The sequence below is a fragment of the Phyllostomus discolor genome, chromosome 2 (assembly GCF_004126475.2).
Source record: "Phyllostomus discolor isolate MPI-MPIP mPhyDis1 chromosome 2, mPhyDis1.pri.v3, whole genome shotgun sequence".
NCBI classification, from domain to species: domain Eukaryota; kingdom Metazoa; phylum Chordata; class Mammalia; order Chiroptera; family Phyllostomidae; genus Phyllostomus; species Phyllostomus discolor.
Genome location: NC_040904.2, coordinates 26,325,823 through 26,347,655, shown reverse-complemented (window position 1 = coordinate 26,347,655; position 21,833 = coordinate 26,325,823). Strand labels below are relative to the sequence as shown.

The following is a 21,833-nucleotide window of genomic DNA, read 5'->3' as shown; positions in this document are numbered from 1 at the left end:
CCAAGGAGAGATGTATTTCTTCTTTATGCCAAGCATAGCTGGGTCCGGAGGTTGGGGGAAGTGTCTCCCTTACCCGCCATTGCTGATCCCAGGCCAAACAACTCCTTTCTCCCTGAAGAACTCCAGCCCCTTGAACTCCTGCTGTCGGACTGCTCCCCTTTCCTGCAGTCACTTCCCCACCCATTGAAGAGTGACGTGAACATATTCTTTTTCTTTACCACGGGTCCTGGCATCACTCTTTTTATTAAGAATTTTAAAAATGTCTAACAGATAAGAGCTATTTTTATTTTAGCATAACCATAACAATAGTTCACATTTCTCTAGTTGTTTCCTAAATGTCTTTCTACAGTGACAGGTTCCATTTCTCTGTTTGTTTGTATATTTTTACTGTTTGCTTGTTTGTATCAGGAAACAAGGTCCCACATTGCATTTAGTTAATTTGTCTTTTCAGTCTTTTAAAATCTGGAACAATCCCTGTTTGAGCCTTGATGATGACTGCTTTGTAGGTGAGGCTGTGCGCTTCCCATCACATCACATCAGGAGACACGTCTGCTTATTTCTCCTTCAGGGACGCACAGATTGATTAGTGTGTTCAGGTTGTCAGTCTGGTGTATCTATTATATAACGCCCCATTAGACTTTGAACTGAATATTTCTTTTTCTCTCGTTTTTTATTTTAAAGAAAAGGAGAGAAACATCAATGTGTGATTGCCTCTTTCTTGCCCCCTACTGGGGACCTGGCCTACAACCCAGGCATGTGCCCTGACTGGGAATCGAACTGGCAACCCTTTGGTTCGCAGGCCTATGCTCAATCTACTGAGCCACACCAGCCAGGGCTTAATTTAATATTTCTATTTGCTGTAGATGATACTTGTCGAGAGTCATGTTTCATTGGGAGTTACTAAGTGTTAATTTGTAATTCTATCATTCCTTCTGTATTTATTAGCTAAAACTTTTATCAAAGACTTTACCTCATCAACCATTTGGTTACCCTGAGGTGAGCCAAATTTTTAATTATTTTCCTTCATTTATCAGTTTTCATATAATGAGTTGATTTTCTAGCATGTCCAATAAGTTTCTTTTTTGTTGTTGTTGATGATGTTATCATTATAAATTTGCAGATTTTAACATTTTTGTTGTGTTTCAATCCATTGCAGTTATTATTTTCTTTAATGCTCAAGTGGCTTTGGCTAATTTGCTCTTCTGTTCTTTTTTCTTTTTCTTTTTTAAATTTAATCTTTATTATATTTTTTCCCATTACCATTTAGTCCCCTTATACCCCTCTTCCCCACAGCAATCACCTGATCTTAGTAGCTTGCTCGCATTACTGACAAGATGTTCTAGGCTCCTCTTATACATTTTCTGTTCCAGACTTGGAGATCAGCCATTTTTCCAAGAAGGCCTTGTTCCTTTTGGAGGGGAATGTTATTTAGAGGCCATGATCCAGGTGCTGGGTGTGCTCATTATTACTGGTTTGATCATTACTTCTAGATAAAATGTATTTATTTTTGACATAAAAATATGTCAGGAGTGTATGCTGAGGCTTCAAGTTCAAATTTTAGATTACAGAGTTTTACTCTTGGTTTTTAATTTGAAGTTCTTTTATAAGAAAATTTTGGTTCCTGAAGAAATTAATGGCGCGCTATACATAGAGAGATATATATGTATATCTATATATCTATATCTATCTATCTATCTATATATATATATGGCACAAATAACACTCCTTTTTATTGTTACAAAATCATAAGCCTGTAATTCTGTAACATAACAATATCACACTCAAGCACAGCACATGACATTTTAGGTGAAATGTTCAAATTGCTGTCCATCTCGTGCAAAGCATTCATGGACCCTGCCAACCACACTCAAGCAGACCTTACTTTTTCCATCTGGAACAGGAAGTAAGGCCTGTGTGAGTGGTGGTAGGTAGGGTGATAACATGGGTGTAATAATTATATAGTTTTAATTTCAACATTTTACCTAAAATGTCATATGCTATACTTGAATGTGATACTATTATGTGACAGAATTACATGCTTATAACTTTGTAATAAAAAGATTTTATAATAAAAGGGGCATTATTGGTGCTGGACCCTGTGTATGTCTCCTAAAATATGTTTCAAATAATCAATCAATATTATTCTAATAATATGTTACTGAATACTATTTTAGATTTCTTGTTTTATTTTTTAATATAAACAAATGCATATATCTCCGAGTCCTTCCCTTTATTAAATAAAAGGTATCATACTATACACACTGTTTGGTGTCTTGCATTTTAAACTTTATGATATATACTGGAGAACACTCCATAGATGGTCCTGTTCCTTTTACAGCCGCATGGCGTTCCACTTGTGAATGTACCTATCCTGTACTGGTAGTTGGCTGTTTCTAGTCTGTTGCTGTTACCATTATGCTGTGTGTAGTAATAGACTTGTGTGCATGTTATCTCATGGTTTTGCTTGTTCATCTTTGGGCCAGAATTCCAGAAGCAAGATTACTGGGTCAAGGAATATATGTGTACATAATTTTGCTCTCTATTGTTGTGGTGATAATAGTTTGGTGGTGTTGGGAGTTGAGGAGCAGGTAATAAAAATATAATGTGCCTTATAGATAGAAATACTTCCAAGAAATACTTATAAGAAGTTTGGCTTTGTCCTCCTATCTTTTTTCCCACACCCTGTCATTCTTCATTAATACTGTAATTGTCACATAACGCTGTATTTAGAAAGATATCATGTTGAGGAGAAATACTGATTACAATTAACTTTTTTTCTTTTTCAGCTCGTACTATAATATCTTACCCATTCTGCTACTGACCAGAGATTAGATAAATTTAACTTGCCCAACATTTTTCCAGATTTCTTGCAGATTGTCAGTCAACTTTGGGATTTTGGGCCAACACTACCAACTGTTAAAATCCTCAGAAACTTGATTCTGTTACAAACATTTATAAAACTTTTGACTATCAAAGCCACATCTCCTTTTGTTAGTTGGTGATTAGTTTTCTTATATATCATCTCTGTGTTTTTACATATGGAAATACTTTCTCTCCTCATTGCAGCTTGGTTTTTTTCACTATGCAGTTGGTTTCTTGACTAATACATCCTCTTCTGCTTTTGATTTTTGAAGTTATTATCTCTCTTTTTTTTAGAACTTAAATTTTAAAGTAATAGCTAACACTGAAAAAGATATATGAGGCCTGTCCAGAAGGTATTCAGCCATGTAATGTGAAAAATAGAGACTTTTATTGTAGAACATACAAGATACAAGAAACATTGTACTAGGACAGTGAGGCCTCAGTCCCCTTCAAAGTAGGTACTTAGGGACCTCACACAGTTCTCCTAATTGCCATCAGCTGCCCTATTGTATTTTCCTGAATCTCTTTGATGGTCTGAAATCTCTTCCCTTTCAAAGGTGATTTTAGTTTTAAAAAGCCAGAAGTCACAGGTTGCCAAATCTGGGCTCTAGTGGGGCTGAGTCACCTGGGTAATTTGATGTTTCACCAAAAACTCTGCACGAGATGTGATGCATAAGCAGACACATTGTTGTGGTGAAGCTGCCAGTCATCAGTTTCCCACAGCTGTGGCCTTCTGAGTCATCCTAATAGTTTCTGGAGAGGAAAGTTCAAGCTTACACAAAATTTGATGCAGATTCATTGTTCTACTCGGTCATTTTGAATGTCATGTCCACACAGTCCACATGCTCACTCAATGGCATCTACAACCCTCACTGACTAGTACAGTGAAGTTGTCATTGTTCACCCATGCACATTCCAGTCCACTCTCCTTGGCTGCCAGGTTACATCAATTCTCATTTTGTTAACAACAGCTGGACTTTTCCCAGACAGACCTCATATACTTACCATTTTGAACAGAAATTGTATATGATAGGACAAAAGTAGGTTTACAGTTGTGAGTACACAAGACAGTGTGTTTATGTATTATTATTTACTAATTATTGTATTATTTTTCATATGAACAACTGTCAACCTACTTTTGCTCCACCCTGTATAGTAGTCTCTTCCCAACTCCTGTCTGCCACCCTTCTTTGACTATATCTCAAGGTTATAGCATTTTTCACCCTATTTCTCCATTGCTACATCATTCAGATTGGCTTGCAGGTTAGAAATCTCTATACATCTTTTTCTGTTTATTTCCAAAGGATTTTTTTGTGTCTGTAATCCTGTTGGTTGATTTTTATACCCAAACATGCCATCTGATGCCTAGTTCCTATTGAATTCTTTTTTATATGATTGGGCAGTCAATCATGAGAGCATTGAATTTTTTTGTTTTTCAAAATCTTGTGAACATCTAATAAAAGTTTGATGTATTTTAATGTTGTTTGTTGGTATTTCATTTTTCCTTGTTTAGGTTCGTAATGTTCTTAATGATGCAGTGGATTTACTGGAATTCCGTGATAGAGTCATTAAAGCATCTTTGAACTATGCACACTTAGTTGTTTCAACGTCTCTTCAATGTTATGTGTTCTCGTAAGCATCTTGCTTTTCTTAAAAATCCAGAGTTTTGTCTGTGGTGAGGAATTTATTTTTAATCTTTTGCAACAACATGGTTTGGTTTAAACTTACCCTTCTCAAAATCTCACCTACCCTGAACTTCATCCCAAACAAGAGTGAGAAAAAGTGAGCTGTGAGCACTGAAAATAGATCCAGTAAAGTTTGTGAATCAAAAGTTAATAATCACTTTTAAAGTGCTTCTCTGGAATAGTGTTGCTCTTACTTTACTCACAGTTCTAAGGAATTTAGTATCATTTGATTTCAGATTCCAGAGAAGATTAGGAGCAGCTGATAAGTGATATGAAAAGGAAAGTCCCAACCATTGGAATAGGGGACAGTTGGCAGCCTGACAATAGGCTGACATATATTCAGTAAGGACACGAGGAGGCATTTAGGCTTAACATAGCTCAGGGTAATCAGGGATGTTCATATTGATGACCCAGAGTTGTCCAGGGATGATGAATGCAAATATTGCATTCAGTATACTTTGCATTAGAAGTCAGAGAATGATTCAACACTTCCAAGACTTGCACCTAAAACTCTAATAATATACTTGGTATTTTTTAAATGGTGACTCAGTATATGCTAATAAATGTTGAACAGTGGACTTTCTGGAAACAAACAGACTTGATACGCATTGATTGCTGATTTCTATGATGTGAATACTGGAACTGTGGCCGATTTCAAGCTGCCAGTGTGGTGTCTGAGAGCAGAAGTGAGGAGGGGCGCACAGCTGCAAACCATTCCGTAGTATTGCCACGTAAATCTCAAGTGCACAGATAATAGTAAAATGTGTAACATAATCTGGAGGTGATGTTTTAAGTATTTATTATCTTTGTTTTAAATATAATGTAGTATAATTTTAAATAATGGCTTTATTGAACAATTGGCTTGCAAATTCCTAAAAATCAAACAGTTGGTACAAGCCGGCTCTAGCATACCACCAGTTGACTCCTTAACTATCCAGAAAACTCAGGTAGCCACTGTGACACTTTCAGGAGTTGTGCTCCTGACACTTTCATGTAGCATAGTGCCCAGCATGTAGTAGGTACTTAGTAAATAAGAAAATAGTTTTAGATGAATAAATGAAAGCATGAAAAATAGTGTTTTCTTGGTATCCTAATACCCAGTAATACACAGCACAAAGATACCCAATTGACAGTTCTTAAAACTATGTATTAATATTCCTCAGTCACTGTGTAAATTTGCTACTGATCAGAATCTGTAGCTGGGATAATAGCCAAGTCTGGAGTAGAGGGAAGCAGAGGAGAGGGGGCTGAGAAACAAGGAGCTCAGTTTTACATGAAAATTCATTTCTCAAGAATGAAACAGAAGGAACAACAGGGAAAATGTGAAAAAAGTCAAGAAAGATACAAAGTTAAATAGTTGAGATATAGGGAAGGTATTATATAGAATGTGAGAAAAATCTTAATAATCACTTAGTGTACATTAGTATCTGAATAATACTTATTCAGATGTTTTCATGGGGTTGCAGAAATAGAGAATATCTCTTCATTTTAGGGTTTGTTTGTTTGAAGAAGGTAGGACTCTGAACAGCTGTATTGGAGGGATTTCTTCTACTCTGCAGAAGGATGTAATGTTTGGATCTGTAGGGTTACCCATTGAAAAGGGTAGGGTTAGTATCATTAGGTGTTACTTATATTTGAGAGGTTGCTTTTAAAAATAGTTACCAAAAGTTTAGCAGGGGTGTTTTTGGTCACTCCACCTTTCCCATTAATTAACTTTTACCGGTTAATATTTGGCAAAATAGTAGACTACTTCTCTTTTCTGATTTAACCATGACTCCCCTCGCTTGTTGTCAAGACATTCCTTAAGGCACAAAACATCTAATGATGTGGAATACCAAGGAGCAGTAGTAGGAACGGGTAGTCCTGACACCTGTCATCGCCAAAACCTATTTCATTCCATTAAAAAGCTTTCTAGGGTTTTATGTAATAATTATCACTTACTGAGCACTGTTAGACTTTTTTTATGGTCATGACCTAATTTACCCTGTGTGTTGGGTACTGTTGTTATCATTACCCCCATTTTATGAGATGAAGAAACTAAATGACATAGGGAGGAATTAAATAACTGGCCACAGGCCCAATTACTTAACTTCTTTACTAAAGGAAGAGCTAGGATTTGAATCTAAGTTTTTAATAACTGTTGCCCTTTTTTTAGTAATAAAAAATACAACTTTTAAAACAAACTTGCAAGCAATATAGTAGTTTATATGAGAAGTTCTGGAAAAAACAAGTTCTGCAAAAAGAATATATGCAACTGTGTGTTAAATTTTCTTCTAATTTTACCAATAATTGTATAGAAAATGCTCTTGATTATTCAACAGTATGGTTTGGGGAGTTTATATTTCCATGGCATGTTTATTTCTCAGTTGTTAGAAATCTCATTTTGTGAGGGGACATTAAAAATACCTCACATAATCACTATTCTTATCAGCTCTTTTGACAAAGAATGAAGGTTAATTCTAATAGCTTCATAAATGAAGCATGCCATATTTTTTCTAAAATACAAAAGCACATCTTTATCATACCTGCAAAACCCAGACTTACTAATTATTAGTACTAATTTATTTGTTGTTTTGCTTTATGCATGCATTTACTTATTGAAATGGGTATCAGACCCTACATTAGCCAAGATTAATCTCCCACCAGTGTATGTCCTCACTGCATCCTTCCCTTTCTTGCATCTTCTAGTTCTGAAGATGAAATTTAAAGCATCGCTTCTGCCCCTGGCTGGTGTGGCTCAGTGAGTTGAGTGCCAGCCTGTGAACCAAAAGTCACTGGTTCAGTTCCCAATTGGGGCACAAGCCTGGGTTGCGGGCCAGGTCCCCTGTTGGGGGTGGTCGGTGTTTCACACATTAGTGTTTTGTCCTTCTGTTTCTCCTTCCCTTCCCCTCTCTCTAAACAACAAATAAAATCTTTAAAATAAATAAATAAATAAATGTAAGTTTAAGAGCCAAGACCTTTAAAAAAAATAAAGGGTTGCTTCTATGAAAATAATTGAGAGATCCAGAATACATAGGAGTAATAAAAACTATTTTAAATTGTGAAACAACCGATTATCTGGAGATAGGTTTTTCAGGTTGTAAATGTTCTCTCTACCCATCCTTATCTTTGAATCATATTACACTATAAAAACTAAAGGAGTTATTTGTTCAGTTATTCATCTATTTAGTTAATAAGTACTTATATAATATTTTACAGTTTATAGAATGCTTCACAAACATCTGTTTGGGAGACCTGTAGGAAAAATAATCCTGTTTATCATCTTATTGTTACTATAGTTTCTGTTTGTTCAGTATCTGCTATATAATAGGCCATTAGCTAAACACTTAGGTAAGTTGCCATTATCTTCATATTACAAATAAAGAAATTGACACTTAGGGGACTAAGTTTATTAAGATTTGGCCAACAGTGGTAAAACCAGATTTCTAATCCTGAGCTGTTAAGCCAAAAACCCATCCTTCCTTCACTGGGCCACACTGCTACTGTTTTTCAGCTGAGAAACATCAGATGAGTTGCCCGAAGCACAAAGCTAATACATGACAGAACTTGTACTTAAGTATAAGAATTCTTCAATTCATTTATTGTGATTCCTACAATAACTGTTATTGAATGCTCCCTCTGCTCCCTAGGTGCTAGGGACCAAGTCTGCATTCTAGTTGGGGGTACAGAAGTTAAGGGAATAGTTTCAGAACAATGTGCCAACTGCTGCAATAGAAACATATACTGAGTTATTGTGAAACTCAAAACACTTAAAGTGAGTACCTGTCTTATAAAAAGTGTTCAGTATTTTAAATGTTAATAAATATCCATTTTATTTATCTTCTAGTACAAAGAACTGGAACACACCACTTATATTTGATCTCAAAGAAGGAACTGTTAGTTTAATTCTGCAGGCAGAAAGGTAATTTGCTTATCATGTTTGATTATTGAATTTGGGGTTCAGATACTTCAGATCACAGCAAAGCACTCTTTAAAGCATGCTGTTTACAGAATGATATTGTACAATAGTCATTGGTTATCAATCCGTTTTTACTATTTATTTTAAAAGGAGAAAGTCAGAGGATGAGTTCTTAGATTGATAGTTCTGAAACTTTTTGGTCTCAGAATTTGCTTACCTTCTTACAAAGATACTGAGGGTTTTATATATCACCATTTACTGTATCAAAATTAAAGTTGAGATTTGGAGGTTATTTATTTAAAACGATGAGAATAAACTTATTAGAAGTAAACATCAGAATAATGACATGAGAAAATGAGAGTGAAACAGGCAAATTGATATGAAATAGTTTTGACTTCATGGTCCCTTTGTTTTCTGTTCTCTTCTGTTTTTATTTTTAAATATTGGTTCAAACTCATTGATTTTATGAGCCACTACTTGGCTCTGACCAAGTTTGAGAAATAATATTCTCTTCCAAACTCTCCAGTGTATACAGGACTAAGAAACTCCAAACCAATGAACTAGAGTAAGCATGGAATAGCTATTACTCAGGAATCCATACTTTTCCATGAAAACTATCAGTCTTTTAAGTACCGTGATCCACTCCTGAATCACAAGTCAAAGTTAGAAAGCTACAACCCAGTAAAACCTGGAATAAAGTATAAAAATATAACAGACAATTACCTAAAATAGCTACCTATAAAAATATTTGCACTAAACCATGTATTTTATTCCTCATCCCTTTTTTTATTACTCACCACCTAGGCAGCTCTTAATAGTGTTTATTACCAGGTTTTCTAGCCCATAGCATTTTATAAATAGCAAACCAGAAGAGGAATGGCGCAGTGACAGGAAGAAAAGTGACTGCCTGGCAAGGGAACAGAAAGAATACTTAAAGCATAGACCTGTGTAGCTGAGTGATGTAATTCTTTTGATGCACCAACAGATTCTTGTGAGTCAAAGCTATCAGTTAACTAGTTGTTGAAGAGTATGATCATTATATGTATGACTTTGATTGATCAAGAAAATAACTGTGTCAAATTTTGTATCATCTGTTTGGTAAAAGTGAATGTATGATTTATTTAGTTACACATTTTTTAAAAAGACATCTTTGCCACTTAAGATGTGAGCTGTCTAAAAAACCATATTTCTGAAATTCTTTTTACTCAGACAATTCCAAATTGATGTATTTATAAATGTATTTATTGAATATGCTCTTAGTAAAGGCATGTGTCAGTGGAATAAATTATCAGGTAATTAAAGAACTTTGTACTCAGTGCCTGTTGCTGGTCTTATTTGTACATTTAGTTATGTTTGCCCCTTGAAACACTGTTTATTTTCAAGATTAGAAGCTGTAGTATCTTTAGGAGAGAAAACGCTTTTAGTACTGATGCTAAGAAAGAATTTATAGCAATATGATGTATTACTTTGTCAACATTAGCTACTATACACTAGTGTATAAGGTCCAAACCCTTTAATTAAATAAACTATACTTTAATTCTCAAGTATTAATTTAATTAAGGTGTATGTGAGGGGAGACCCCAAAAACCAGGAATTTATTTATTAAAAATATGTATTTATTATTACATGTTTAAACTTCAGTCACCTTCAAAGTACTCTCCATTAGATGCAATACACCTATCAAGATGTTTTTACCACTGTTCAAAAGAATTTTTGAACCTATTTTGATGTCTTTTAATTGCATCTTCCGTTTTTTTGTTTCACTTCTTCCATATCAGCAAAATGTTTCCCTTTGAGGACTTTGAGGGCTTTTTTTCATCCAGGGAAACAAAAGCCACTCAGGGCAAGATTGGGTGAACAAGAAGGGTAGGGCATAAGGGTCATGTAGTTTTTTTGGTCAAAAACTGCTGAACACGCAGCACAGTGTGGGCAGGTACACTCACAAATCACCCATTATGAACTAGGCAAATGTGTTGAGTCTTCAAAAAATTTCACTGAGCCGAATGCAGCCTCTCACAACAATGCCAGCTGGTACACTCATACAGATGGGTTCCTAGAACACTCACCTAACGGGGGGAAGCCTTTACTACAAGGGGCCTGACCTCCAGAAGATAATTCCAGTTTTTGGGGGGAACCCCCAACATGTATTGGGGATTTATTATGCACTAACTTTTCATTGGTTTGGTGTTTATTTCCTATTTGTTTCCATAACAAGAAAGAGCAATTAGCAACTTCTGAGTCAAGAATTAGTTCTGAATCAAGGATATTAAAACCTTGGACATAAGATTTAAAAATGTAATAATGTGTTCAGTATTGAAGAAATAGGCACTTCAATATGGCAGTCGTAGGAGTGTAAATCAATACAACCTTTCCAGGGGCAGTTTAACAATATATATTAAAATGTTAACAGTGTAAGGCCTTCAATCCAATAACTGTATTTCTAGAAATTGTACCAAGGAAATAAGTACACATACAGAAATGTGTATAGACTCTAGGCATTCTTTAGAACAGTAAATAATCTGAAATAAAAGTCTGTTAGGAGTGCATTAGCTAAGTAAAGTTACAGTATATTCATACTTTGTTTGCTATGCATTATCTTTACAGAAGTAGGATTACAAGAGATCTTTTGATTTCTCTGTATTGTTTCAATTGTACTTTTGCAGTGTTTATAAATTTTTTTGTATTTAATCTTTATTGTATTTTTTCCATTATCCTTTAGTCCTCTTATATATCCCTCCTCCCAGCAGTCTTTGTACTGTTGTCCATGATTCCTTTTTCCTTTTTGCTCAGTCCCTCCACCCCTAGCCTCCCCCCCGACAACTTCCTGTCCTCCTACTCTCCATCTATGAGTCTGTCCCCAGTTTTCAAAGAAACAATAACAGCCATTAAATATTTACATTTTGACTTAATAAAAAATTGGCTACACAGAACCCTTATGCCTTGAATATAGCTGTCCACACAGTGAATGAACCCTAGTCCTGGCTGGGAAAAAAAATGTTATTTTAGATATGAATACATTGCTGATGGTCAAAGTCAAAGCATCCAATTTTAATAAATACTGGCCCTGATGTTAATTTTTGAGTCATTTTTACTGTTTTGGACTTTAGCCAATATTTAATCTTTGTCTTTTTTAAAAAGATTTTATTTATTTATTTTTAGAGAGGGGGAAGGGACGAAGAAAGAGGAGGAGAGAAACATCAGTGTGTGGTTGCCTCTCGTGTGCTCCCCACCAGGGACCTGGCCCACAGTCCAGGCATGTGCCCTGACTGGGAATCAAACTGGTGACCCTTTGGTTCACAGGCCGGTGCCCAATCCACTGAGCCACACCAGCCAGAGCTTAATTTTTGCCTTTAGCATAATTGTTAATTGTGAAATATGTATTCATGCTGTTTTGTAGTATATATAGCATCAGGAATTAAAATCACTGAATTGTAAGTTGTGAGATTTTCCTATTGCCTTTGTATAGAAATGCTTCTTTAGGAAAGGAAAAGAATTGCAAGTATAATGTAAACAGGGTCAGAATTTTAGTATATAGGGTGGTGATTATGGGCATTTTCATGTTACTTCTTTGACCTCCATCAAAAAACAAAAACCTAGAAACAAACCAGAACAACCAGTGTTGTCTTTTCAGGTTGTTTGAATATTTCATTTTGTGTGTATCTATGGACTGATTTTAATTATAAGATTTAGATTTTTCCAAAGGGAAGTAAACTCCTACTTGAGAATATTTTTTATTCTTTATTTTTTAGACATTTTCTTCTTGTAGATGGTGGTGGTATCTATTTATATTCTTATGAAGGACGCTTTATTTCTTCTCCAAAATTTCCTGGAATGAGAACAGATATTCTAAATGCACAAACTGTGTCTCTGAGTAATGATACCATAGCAATAAAAGATAAAGCTGATGAAAAAAGTAAGTACATTTTCTATAATATTCTATGTCAGATTTCTGTGACATTTGTTAATATTGTAAAATTTTCATAAAGTAACTTTCATTTTCTCATTTTTAATGTGTTAACTTTGTATGAAAGAATTAAGACCTTTTTATTTTTCCTAATCATGAATTAATGAAAAAACTGAAGTTGTAATTCATGAATCGATGACAGAACTGAGGTTGTAATATTATATATAAAGTTGTGACACTTAATTTAACAAATATATAATGTCACAGCAGTAACAAAGCTTAGTGGGTAAGGAATAAATCTTTACATATTCAGTAGCTGTTGGTAGAGAGTTTGAATTCAAGATTGTAAATCTGAAAAAGGTTCAGATTACTTTTTAAGTGTATTGATTTTTAAAATATTTCCTTTTTCTTCATTTGGTAACATTTGGCTTCATTGTAAATAGTGTATGCTTCATTGTACTATTTATTTTACTTATATATTATTAAAATCAGTATTTTAAATTAAGTAGAAAAAAGTTATGAATAATTTTAAATTTTCATGTAAAATCCTAGACCACATTAGTATTTGTAAATTAATACGTCGGGTGTTCTGCAATTGCACAGTCCAGAAAACTATTTTATTAAGGCATTGCTGTATCACAATTTCATTTATCCAACAAACATAAGTGTTTACTGTGTGCCAAGTGCTTTTCCAGAAGTTGAGGATACGATGGCGAACAAGACAGACAAATACAAAAGTAGCTAGTGATAACTTGCTGTGAGGAAAACCAGGGCAGGGTGAGGGAACAGAGAGATCCGGAAGTGGGGGAGGGGAACAGGACAAGCAAGTGCAAGGGTTCTGAGGTGGAATGATTAGCATGTACAAGAACTGCCAGAAGGCCTTGTGACCAGGTCCACCTGAGATAAGCAGAGTCCCAGGAGAGGAGGACAGAGAATAGATGAGCAGGAACCAGGTCGTGTGAAGACTTGCCTATGGTAAGGATGGGGGCATGAGGGAACAAGAGGAGGTAAACATATTATCATAGGTTTTTATCATGGGTGATTGAGATGGAAAACAGGGGAGGGGGAAGTTAGAGGAGGTACACAAACCCAGGGTTCTATTGGGTGGGCCAAAAAGTCTGTTCAGTTTTTTCCTTAAAACATACATACATTTCTCATTTTCACCAATAATTTTATTGATTTGGATACTTTGAGTATATTGGCTATCTCCTGCTATTGGCTTCTAGTGGGCAGAGGCCAGGGGTGCTGCTAAACATCTTCCCACACATAAGACAGACCTCTAGCAAAGAATTATTTAGCCAAAATGTCAACAGTACCAAGAAACTTTGCAAACCACTTTTGACAGTCACAGTCACCTTCTCCATACACTGACATCAATCAGTCACAGCACCTTCTCCATACACTGCACAAGCCTTTTATGGCTTTTCAGTTGTGTTTTTACTGTTCTTGAAATAATGAAGCATAATATGCCTAAAATGTCGTGTATCTTCTTCCATCTTCAATGTTAAAATTGCTACACAAAAACTCACCAACTTCGGTAAGTTTTTTTTTTTAATGCACGCTGATATGGCAGCTGCCACAGTACAGTCTAACAAAATTGTTTTGAATGAAGTTAAAGACTAAAGCCATCATATCAAAAAAACTAAACAAACTTTTTGGCCACCCCAAAGTTTTGGCCTTGGTAAGTTTAAATGCTTTTTAGACATCTGAGGGTAGATGGAGAGTAAACAATTGCATGAACAAGCCCAGGGCTCAGGACAGAGGTGGGGACGAGAGACATAACTTTAGGAGTCATTGACGTGCAGGTGGTGCCATGACGCCAAATGAAATCACTTAGGAAGTGAGTAGAGAAAGGTAAGAGGACCAAAGACTTCTGAAATTTTCTATAGTTAATTCGTATCTGAAACATTTCATTATTCTTTAATCCTTTGCTAGTTCATAGAATTTTACATTTAGAAAGAATTATGAACATTTTCAGAAATATGGATTTACATGTATGCCAATTCATTTTGCTTTATTGACATAAATTTTGATTGTTGAGCAAGATAATTGTGTAGTTTTCTTTTGCTATAAAAAGAAAATTGAAAGACTAAAATAAAATTGTTGTAGAACTGATAAAAATTGAGAAGGGAAATATTTTCCTTATGTTCACTTTTAAAGAAACCAGTACTCATGAGTGGCTAAATAGAGGTTTATGCTAACAATAGAAAACACAATTGAAGTATCTAAATCCTTACCATGGAATTGTTAAAATTTCCTTTCAAGGCGGCCATCCACAAGTAAAACCAGTGGTTCCTTCCTAATCTGGGACCTTCTTTATAGGCAGGATCCTTGAACCAACCCCAGAACTCTATGTTATGGTAGGTGCTCAATGAATACATGGCACATGGATTCAAAGATACCCCTTGGGATAATTGTTTAAGTAGTAAAGAGGTACTGCTTTTTTTTTTTTTTAAAGATTTTATTTATCTTTTGGAGAGGGGGAGGGAGGGAGAAGAAGACAGTGAGAAACATCAATGTGTGGTTGCCTCTTGCACACCCCCTTACTGGGGACCTGGCCCACAACCCAGGCATGTGCCCTAGACTGAGAATTGAACCAATAGCCCTTAGATTCTCAGACCAGCACTCAACCGCTGAGCTACACCAGCCAGGGCAAGAGGTACTGCTTTCGACTTCTCCCTGTTCATCTTCACAGATACAGAATGATATTAGTAAGGGTGATTATTTGAAAGAAATGTCTGGGTGTAAGGGGTGTGGAAGTTAGAGAACAGTTAAGTTTAGAAGCAGTTCTTTCAGCTTCCAGCTCCTTAGTTGTTCTTTCTGCCAGTTTTTGTTACATGTTATCGCTAAAACGCAGGTCCGGCCTCCCACAGGTCAGGGCCAGTTGTGGGAGAGTAGACGTGTTCATCCTTACACCTCCAGCTCTATAAAATACGTGCAGTCAGCATGAGGGTGGAAGGCTTTTTCTTTCTAAGTTATTAGTTTGTGTGGCTATGAAAATAACTGGGTTTAGCCAAGCCCAAAGCATTTTTTAAAATGGAAACCAAGTTTTTCTCATTTTATTTCTATAAATTAAAAATTCTTTTACATATTTTCCTTTGTCATCTTTCTCAGCATAATCAGCAGTCTTAGAACATAACTTACTATTGTGACAGGGTTTTCTTGTGAATATAACCAGTGACCTCAAACTTAATATCCTAAGGTTTACTAAAAGCTAATAATCAATATACATATTAAAAGTGTGTTCCTCTGGAATTTAAATATCACATTATATGTATTTTAACATTTTTATGATCTTTATAAATTGTCCAAATTTTTTTTTTGCTGACTGCTTGTACCACTTTTGTCTTTTCATGCCATTTCTGTCATTTAATTTCTGTAATCCTATGTGTATGGTCAGTTATATAAAATCACTCCATTAGGGATGAATCTTGGGCTGAAGTAATTAGAGAATCACAAAAAACACTCCAACAATCTTCCCCCTCCAACCATCCTTTTAAAATAGAGAAGATACTGCTAGTAATACCACCGTCGTGTCTGGAAACCTTTGGTGAAACAGAAAGGGTCAGAAGCAGCGTCTGTTCCCCCAAGTATCCCTTTTAGCAAACAAAGACAGTCCTATCCCTCAAGGGATTCCAAGGGTTCAAGTTCTCTGCCAGGAATTCAGGACAAGTGTCAGACAAATTATACCATAGTGGTATACTGACCACAGGGAAATGAACAGCACAAAACACATGGCCTGGTATTATAGTAAGCACTTGATATGATTTTCCTTTGTCAAATGATTGTGGTGTTAGATTGGTCTAGATCAGAGTTATCAAAACTAGAGATAACATCCAGATTTGGACTTGCCATCATTGATCCCATGTAGCCTTGAAGCCATACCATTAACAACAATTCTGATTAGGGAATGTATGTTTTGGGAAGATGTATCCAGTTCTACTGTTTTCATCAGAATTATGAGCCCATTAATACATAGGAATTTGATACCGCTGCTCTTCTATGCTGATAGATACTGTATGGGCCACTGAGTTAGATAATTTCTCATGAGGATTATGGTAATTCCATTGAAGTTTACCAATAAAAATGCTAACATAATACATTAACTAATGTTCTACTTTTTTTTTTAAAGTAATCTTCCTCTTTGAGGCATCAACTGGAAAACCATTAGGTGATGGGAAGCTTCTTTCTCATAAGGTAATGGACATTAGTTATTTCTAATGTAAATGGCCTGTAATTACTTCCTTTTTAACATTGTTTTCATTTTAAGAGATTAAGAATTACAAATAGGGAGTTATAGAATAGCCATGGGGATGTAAAGTGCAGCATAGGAAATGGAGCAGCCAAAGAACTTACGTGTATGACCCATGGACATGAACAGTGGGGGGGGGATTGCCTGGGGGAGTGTGGGGTGCTAGGTGGAGGGGGCAAAGGTGGAAAAATTGGAACAACTATAATAAAAAGAAAAAAAGGAAGAAAGGAAAATAATAAAATATTTTCATTTTAAGGAGGAAAACATAGCTACATATGGAAATTAAGTGAATAAAAGGATCTGACTTAGGTGTCTGCTGTCTAGGCTCATTTCTGCTTTTCAATAAAATGTTCTTTTGTGATTAAATTTGTACCAATCAGTAAATAAAAATGTATTTATATTTCAAAATGCATTGCAGCTTTTCCATTGTCAGCATTTTCTTTAGGTTTTTAAGACTGTAGTTAAACTGAAAAAAAATTCTGTAGAAGTACAAAAAGACACTGAATTGTGAATCATTTATTGCTTCCTGATTTTTAGCCTTGAATAAACAAAGGAGCACACTTTATTGTGTTATCTTTCTAATAAGTGATATATTAGGGTCTAAAGATACCTTTAACGATATTGTTCAATGCTTTGAGTAAAGTGTTACACTTTTCTTTTTGTATTTATTAGATGTAAGTTTGATTAGCACGTACGTTCATATAGTTCAGAAATCAAAAAGCATAGAAAACTATACAGTGAAAATGTTTGTCCACTATACCTGTCCCTCATCAATACAGTTTCTTTCTACAAAATAAATAACCACTTGATTAATCTCCTACACATCCTTTCAGAGATTTTTTTTTTAAAAGACTGCCCCTCCCTTGCTGATATAATGGTCTGGGGTACAACTTGGGTACTAGTTTTGTTTGTTTGTTTGTTTGTTTATTGATTTATTTATATTTTTATCCTCACCTGAGGACATGCTTATTGATTTTAGAGGGAAGGGAAGGGAGGGAGGGAGGGGGAAAGAAACATGGATGTGCGAAAGAGACATCAGTCGTGCCTCAACCAGGGAGCAAACCTGCAACCTAGGTATGTACCCTGAGGAGGCATCGAACTTGCAGCATTTTGGTTTATAGGATGATGCTCCAAACAACTGAGCCACACCAGTCAGGGCCCTTTCAGAGATACTTAGTGTATATATGAATAAAACTGAGATATGTTCTTTTCTCCCTCTTTTACAAAACCATAACATATAACTCTGCACCTTGATTTTCTCACACAACATTCTTTCTGGAGATCTTTACATATCAGATAATGTGGTTCCTCAACCCTCCCCCCACCACCCTCCCACCATATATAATATTTTATGGATGTATCAGAATTTATTTAACCTGTACCCAAGTGATGGACAATTCGTTTCCAGTCTTTTTCTATTACAATATTGCCAAGATGAATTACTTTTCAAATAAGTATTGTCAGGTTATCTTGCAAAGAGATTGTATCAATTTATATTCTCACTAGTAATACTTGGGAGGGGGGACCTCCCAAAAAACAGAATTATCTTCTGGAGGGCTTCCCCTGCTCTGTAAGTGTTCTAGGAACCCATCTGTACCAGTGTACCAGCTGGCATTGTTGTGAGAGGCTGCATTTGGCTTCAGTGAATTTTTTTTTGAAGATTCCTTCACTGGGTTTGACTATTTTATAATGGGTGACTTGTAAGTATACCTGCCCATTCAACACTGAGTGTTCAGCAGTTTTTGACCAAAACTGCATGACCCCTGTGCCCCACCCTCCCTATTCAGTTGATCCCAACTCAACCAACTTTTTTTTTGTTTTCTGGGAGAAAAAAAGTCCTCAAAGGGAAATGTTTTGCTGCTGTGGAAGAGGGGGACCAAAAAACAGCAGAAGCACTAAAAGACATTAAAATTGACAAGTTCAAAAACTGTTTTGAGCAGTGGAAAAAAGTCTTGATAGGGCATATTGCACCAAATGGAGAGTATTTCGAAGGTGACTGAAGTTTAAACATGTAAGAGTAAATACAGAATTTTTTATAAGTTCTGTGTTTTGAGCACCCCCCCTTTATACATGAGATGCCTCTGTCCCCACATTCTCTTTGTTACGATCATTTTAAATCAAGACTATGTAAGCAGAATTCTTCCTTTTCAGTAGGATTAAGCATTTAAAAAAGGGAATCAATTTCTCAGCTATTGAAGATATTATTTTTGTTAGTTGGGTTGAAATGAGGGCCATTTAGTAAGCTTTAACAAACATTTCTTTTAGTGTTGTTAATTCTTTTTCTAGAACACTTTCTAGGAGTAAGAAAGTTACAATTTCATTATTGTACAAATGAAGTTGCACAAGACATTTTTACCTCTTTGTCTTGTATATAATACAGAGGATTTAAAAATTTGGCATTCTCTAGAGAAAGTCACTCAGTCTGTTTTATTTCATTTTATATGAAGACACTAAAAACCAAGACCTACCCAAATACGTAACAGAGCCAAAACTAGAACTCTGGTCTGTCTTTTATTAAATGAATGTTAGTGTAGGTCAAGGGAGAAGGTTCAAGTGAACAGGAAGCTGCTTCCATGTCTCACTGCAGAGAGCAACTCAGGAGGAATCAGACAGAAGGGGCCTTAGCAGGACTGGACGGGAGGAGCGTGGGAAAGCCCCGCTGAGTGAAGAGAGAATGGGGAGGAAACCCTCCTCCCCACACTGTGCACCAAGGCATTGCTACTGTCAGTCTTTCCGTTTGAATTCCTTAGTGAGGAGAATCATATCTGTTTAACAGTTTTTTTTAAAATACAGGTTGTGGCAAAAGTAGGTTTATGGTTGTTTATATGGAAAATAATACAATAAATAATACAGGAATAAACTGTTTCATATACTCACAACTGTGAACCTACTTTTGTCCCCACCTTGTATATTAGGTACTTTTGATGGGTATGAGGAGTTCTTTATTGTAAAGATCAGTTTCTATGAAAGGCTTCCCTTTTGAAAATACCTAAAATAATATTTCATACATAGCTTGATATACGTGGCACAACATTCTTTTCTTCCTTAAAATACAACTGATGGTATTTGCAAAGAGAAGAGTTTTTTTTAATGTATTATGAACTGATACATGGTTTATTCTGACCCCTCAACTTGCATAAGGGTATATGCAGGTTTTGGTTTTTTTCAGGATGTTATGGTAGTATATGATAGGTATGACTGCTTGATGTGATCATGATTCTTACTGAATTCACAGATCCTAGCAGGTCTTCAGACATAATAAGCAGTAAACAGATACCCCTTGAATTGAATTGAAATAAATCCATACTGAACCATTTTCAAATTACAAGGAAATTCATTTTACTGGCTAGTATGATGATATAATAGATGAATGCAACATGCCAGAGGTACTTTGCTACTGTAGACAGACCACTTGCTATGCGGTCAGAAGTCTGGGTTGTAAAATCGAGTTATGCTTGTTACCAGCTTTTTCTGAGCAAAATCACTTAATGGCTATGGATCTCAGTCTTCTCATCTGCAAAATAAGTATCATAATCCTACATCAGAAGATTGTTTCTTGTTTCACATGAAATGAATGTGAAAGGATCTATAAAATTTAACGCTCTAAATACAAGATATTTCCACAAATCAGTTCTTACAAGTCTTTGCAATATAGCCAATATGCTTAGAGTGAACTTCGGTATGAGGACCTTAGTCCAAGTAGATGTCCTCTCTTTTTTTTCAAAGTAGACCTCCCATGTGACACCCACCTGCCTCTCCCCCGTCACCCTGCCACTAAGATGGAAGTGTTTGTCAGCTTTCTCGGTTTCAAAGTGTATGTTATTTTAGTGTTGTAAGGGGCATCTTTCCCTGGTAAATTTTTTTAAAAGTACGTGTTAGTATAGCTTTTGATTTATTAGTGTGCTAGCAGTTTAAAATTATTTAACGGGCAGTTTATCACTGTAAGTAGGGGAGTGATTTATAATGATCTTTAAGTAAACAGATGTTCTTTAAATAATTAAAATGGTCTGATGGTCAAGCACTAAAACTAATCCGGTATTTAATTTTTTTTTTTAGAGTGAAATTTTGGAAATTGCTCTAGATCAAAAAGGACTTACCAATGATAGAAAAATTGCTTTCATTGATAAAAATAGAGATCTTTATATCACCTCAGTGAAACGATTTGGGAAGGAAGAACAAATTGTCAAACTCGGTAAAAAGTTGTAACCCATTTAGAATTTTAATTACTTTCAATTTTCTTAGATCTATTGCCATATAAATAGCTTACTTTCTTGAATGAATCTATGAATGATTTAATTTCATAACATTTTTTTACCTATTTAACTCCATTTTAATAGCAAATCTTTAGCTACCACAGCTAAATTGGCATTGAAGAAAGACTTGGAAATTAAAAATATAATGGTTGTGGTTAGAATATTCAAATATTTCCATCAATTCTTATGTGAATTTTTGTACATGTTTTGCCATTATATGATTAGAAATTAGAGTCATACCTACCAGAAATTAGATGGGGCCTTGTATGTCAGCTGATTTTAAAGATATATTTTTAATATTTATATAGTGGAACTAATAGTGCATTAACATTCTTTTTAAAATGAGGAACAATGGTGCACACTTTGGCGTGGAGTGATACGTGCAATATCCTTTGCGGACTTCAAGATACTCGATTTACAGTGTGGTATTACCCTAACACAGTTTATGTGGACAGAGACATTTTGCCTAAAACATTGTATGAAAAGGATGCAAGGTAATGCTTTACTGCATAGACTTTTTTATTTTGGTAAATAAAACGAATAAAGTGTCATGTCTTTGCCTCTAATTTTAATCCTACAAGGTGTCTTTCACTTAGTCAGCTAAATAATTTGTTCAGCTAAAGTTAATTTAGTGAGACTTAAATGATGGAACCAAGTTAAAAGTGTTGTATAAAGCTATTATATTTATTTGTTTCTTATATGGATATAATTTTCCTTACATGAATATAATTTTCAAGCTTAATATTTAATGGTAACTCAACTAGTTCCTAAGGTTTTTCAGTGACACACAACCTCGTCACAACCTCGTCACAAGGTTGTGTCACTTGACTCTATCTCAGATTATCATTTTAAGATGTTCAGGAATATATGTGTTCTAAAATTGAATTCAATCTAGCATTGAATTTTGAAATTAATATTAAAGATAAAAAATATCAAATCCTCTAAGAAACAGTAAGGGGATCTCTCAGTCTTGACAAAA

At 35.3% G+C, this 21,833-nt stretch overlaps 1 protein-coding gene across 1 annotated transcript in view; it reads left to right on the top strand.

The window, feature by feature from the left end:
- IFT80 (intraflagellar transport 80) overlaps positions 1–21,833 on the top strand; it is a 107,570-nt gene that overhangs the window by 70,023 nt on the left and 15,714 nt on the right. Inside the window, exons 10-15 of the mRNA XM_028504881.2 lie at positions 4,376–4,494; positions 8,374–8,448; positions 12,195–12,358; positions 16,482–16,546; positions 20,658–20,793; positions 21,201–21,348. Of these exons, the coding sequence (XP_028360682.1) occupies positions 4,376–4,494; positions 8,374–8,448; positions 12,195–12,358; positions 16,482–16,546; positions 20,658–20,793; positions 21,201–21,348 (707 nt within the window). The remainder of the gene's footprint in view (positions 1–4,375; positions 4,495–8,373; positions 8,449–12,194; positions 12,359–16,481; positions 16,547–20,657; positions 20,794–21,200; positions 21,349–21,833) is intronic.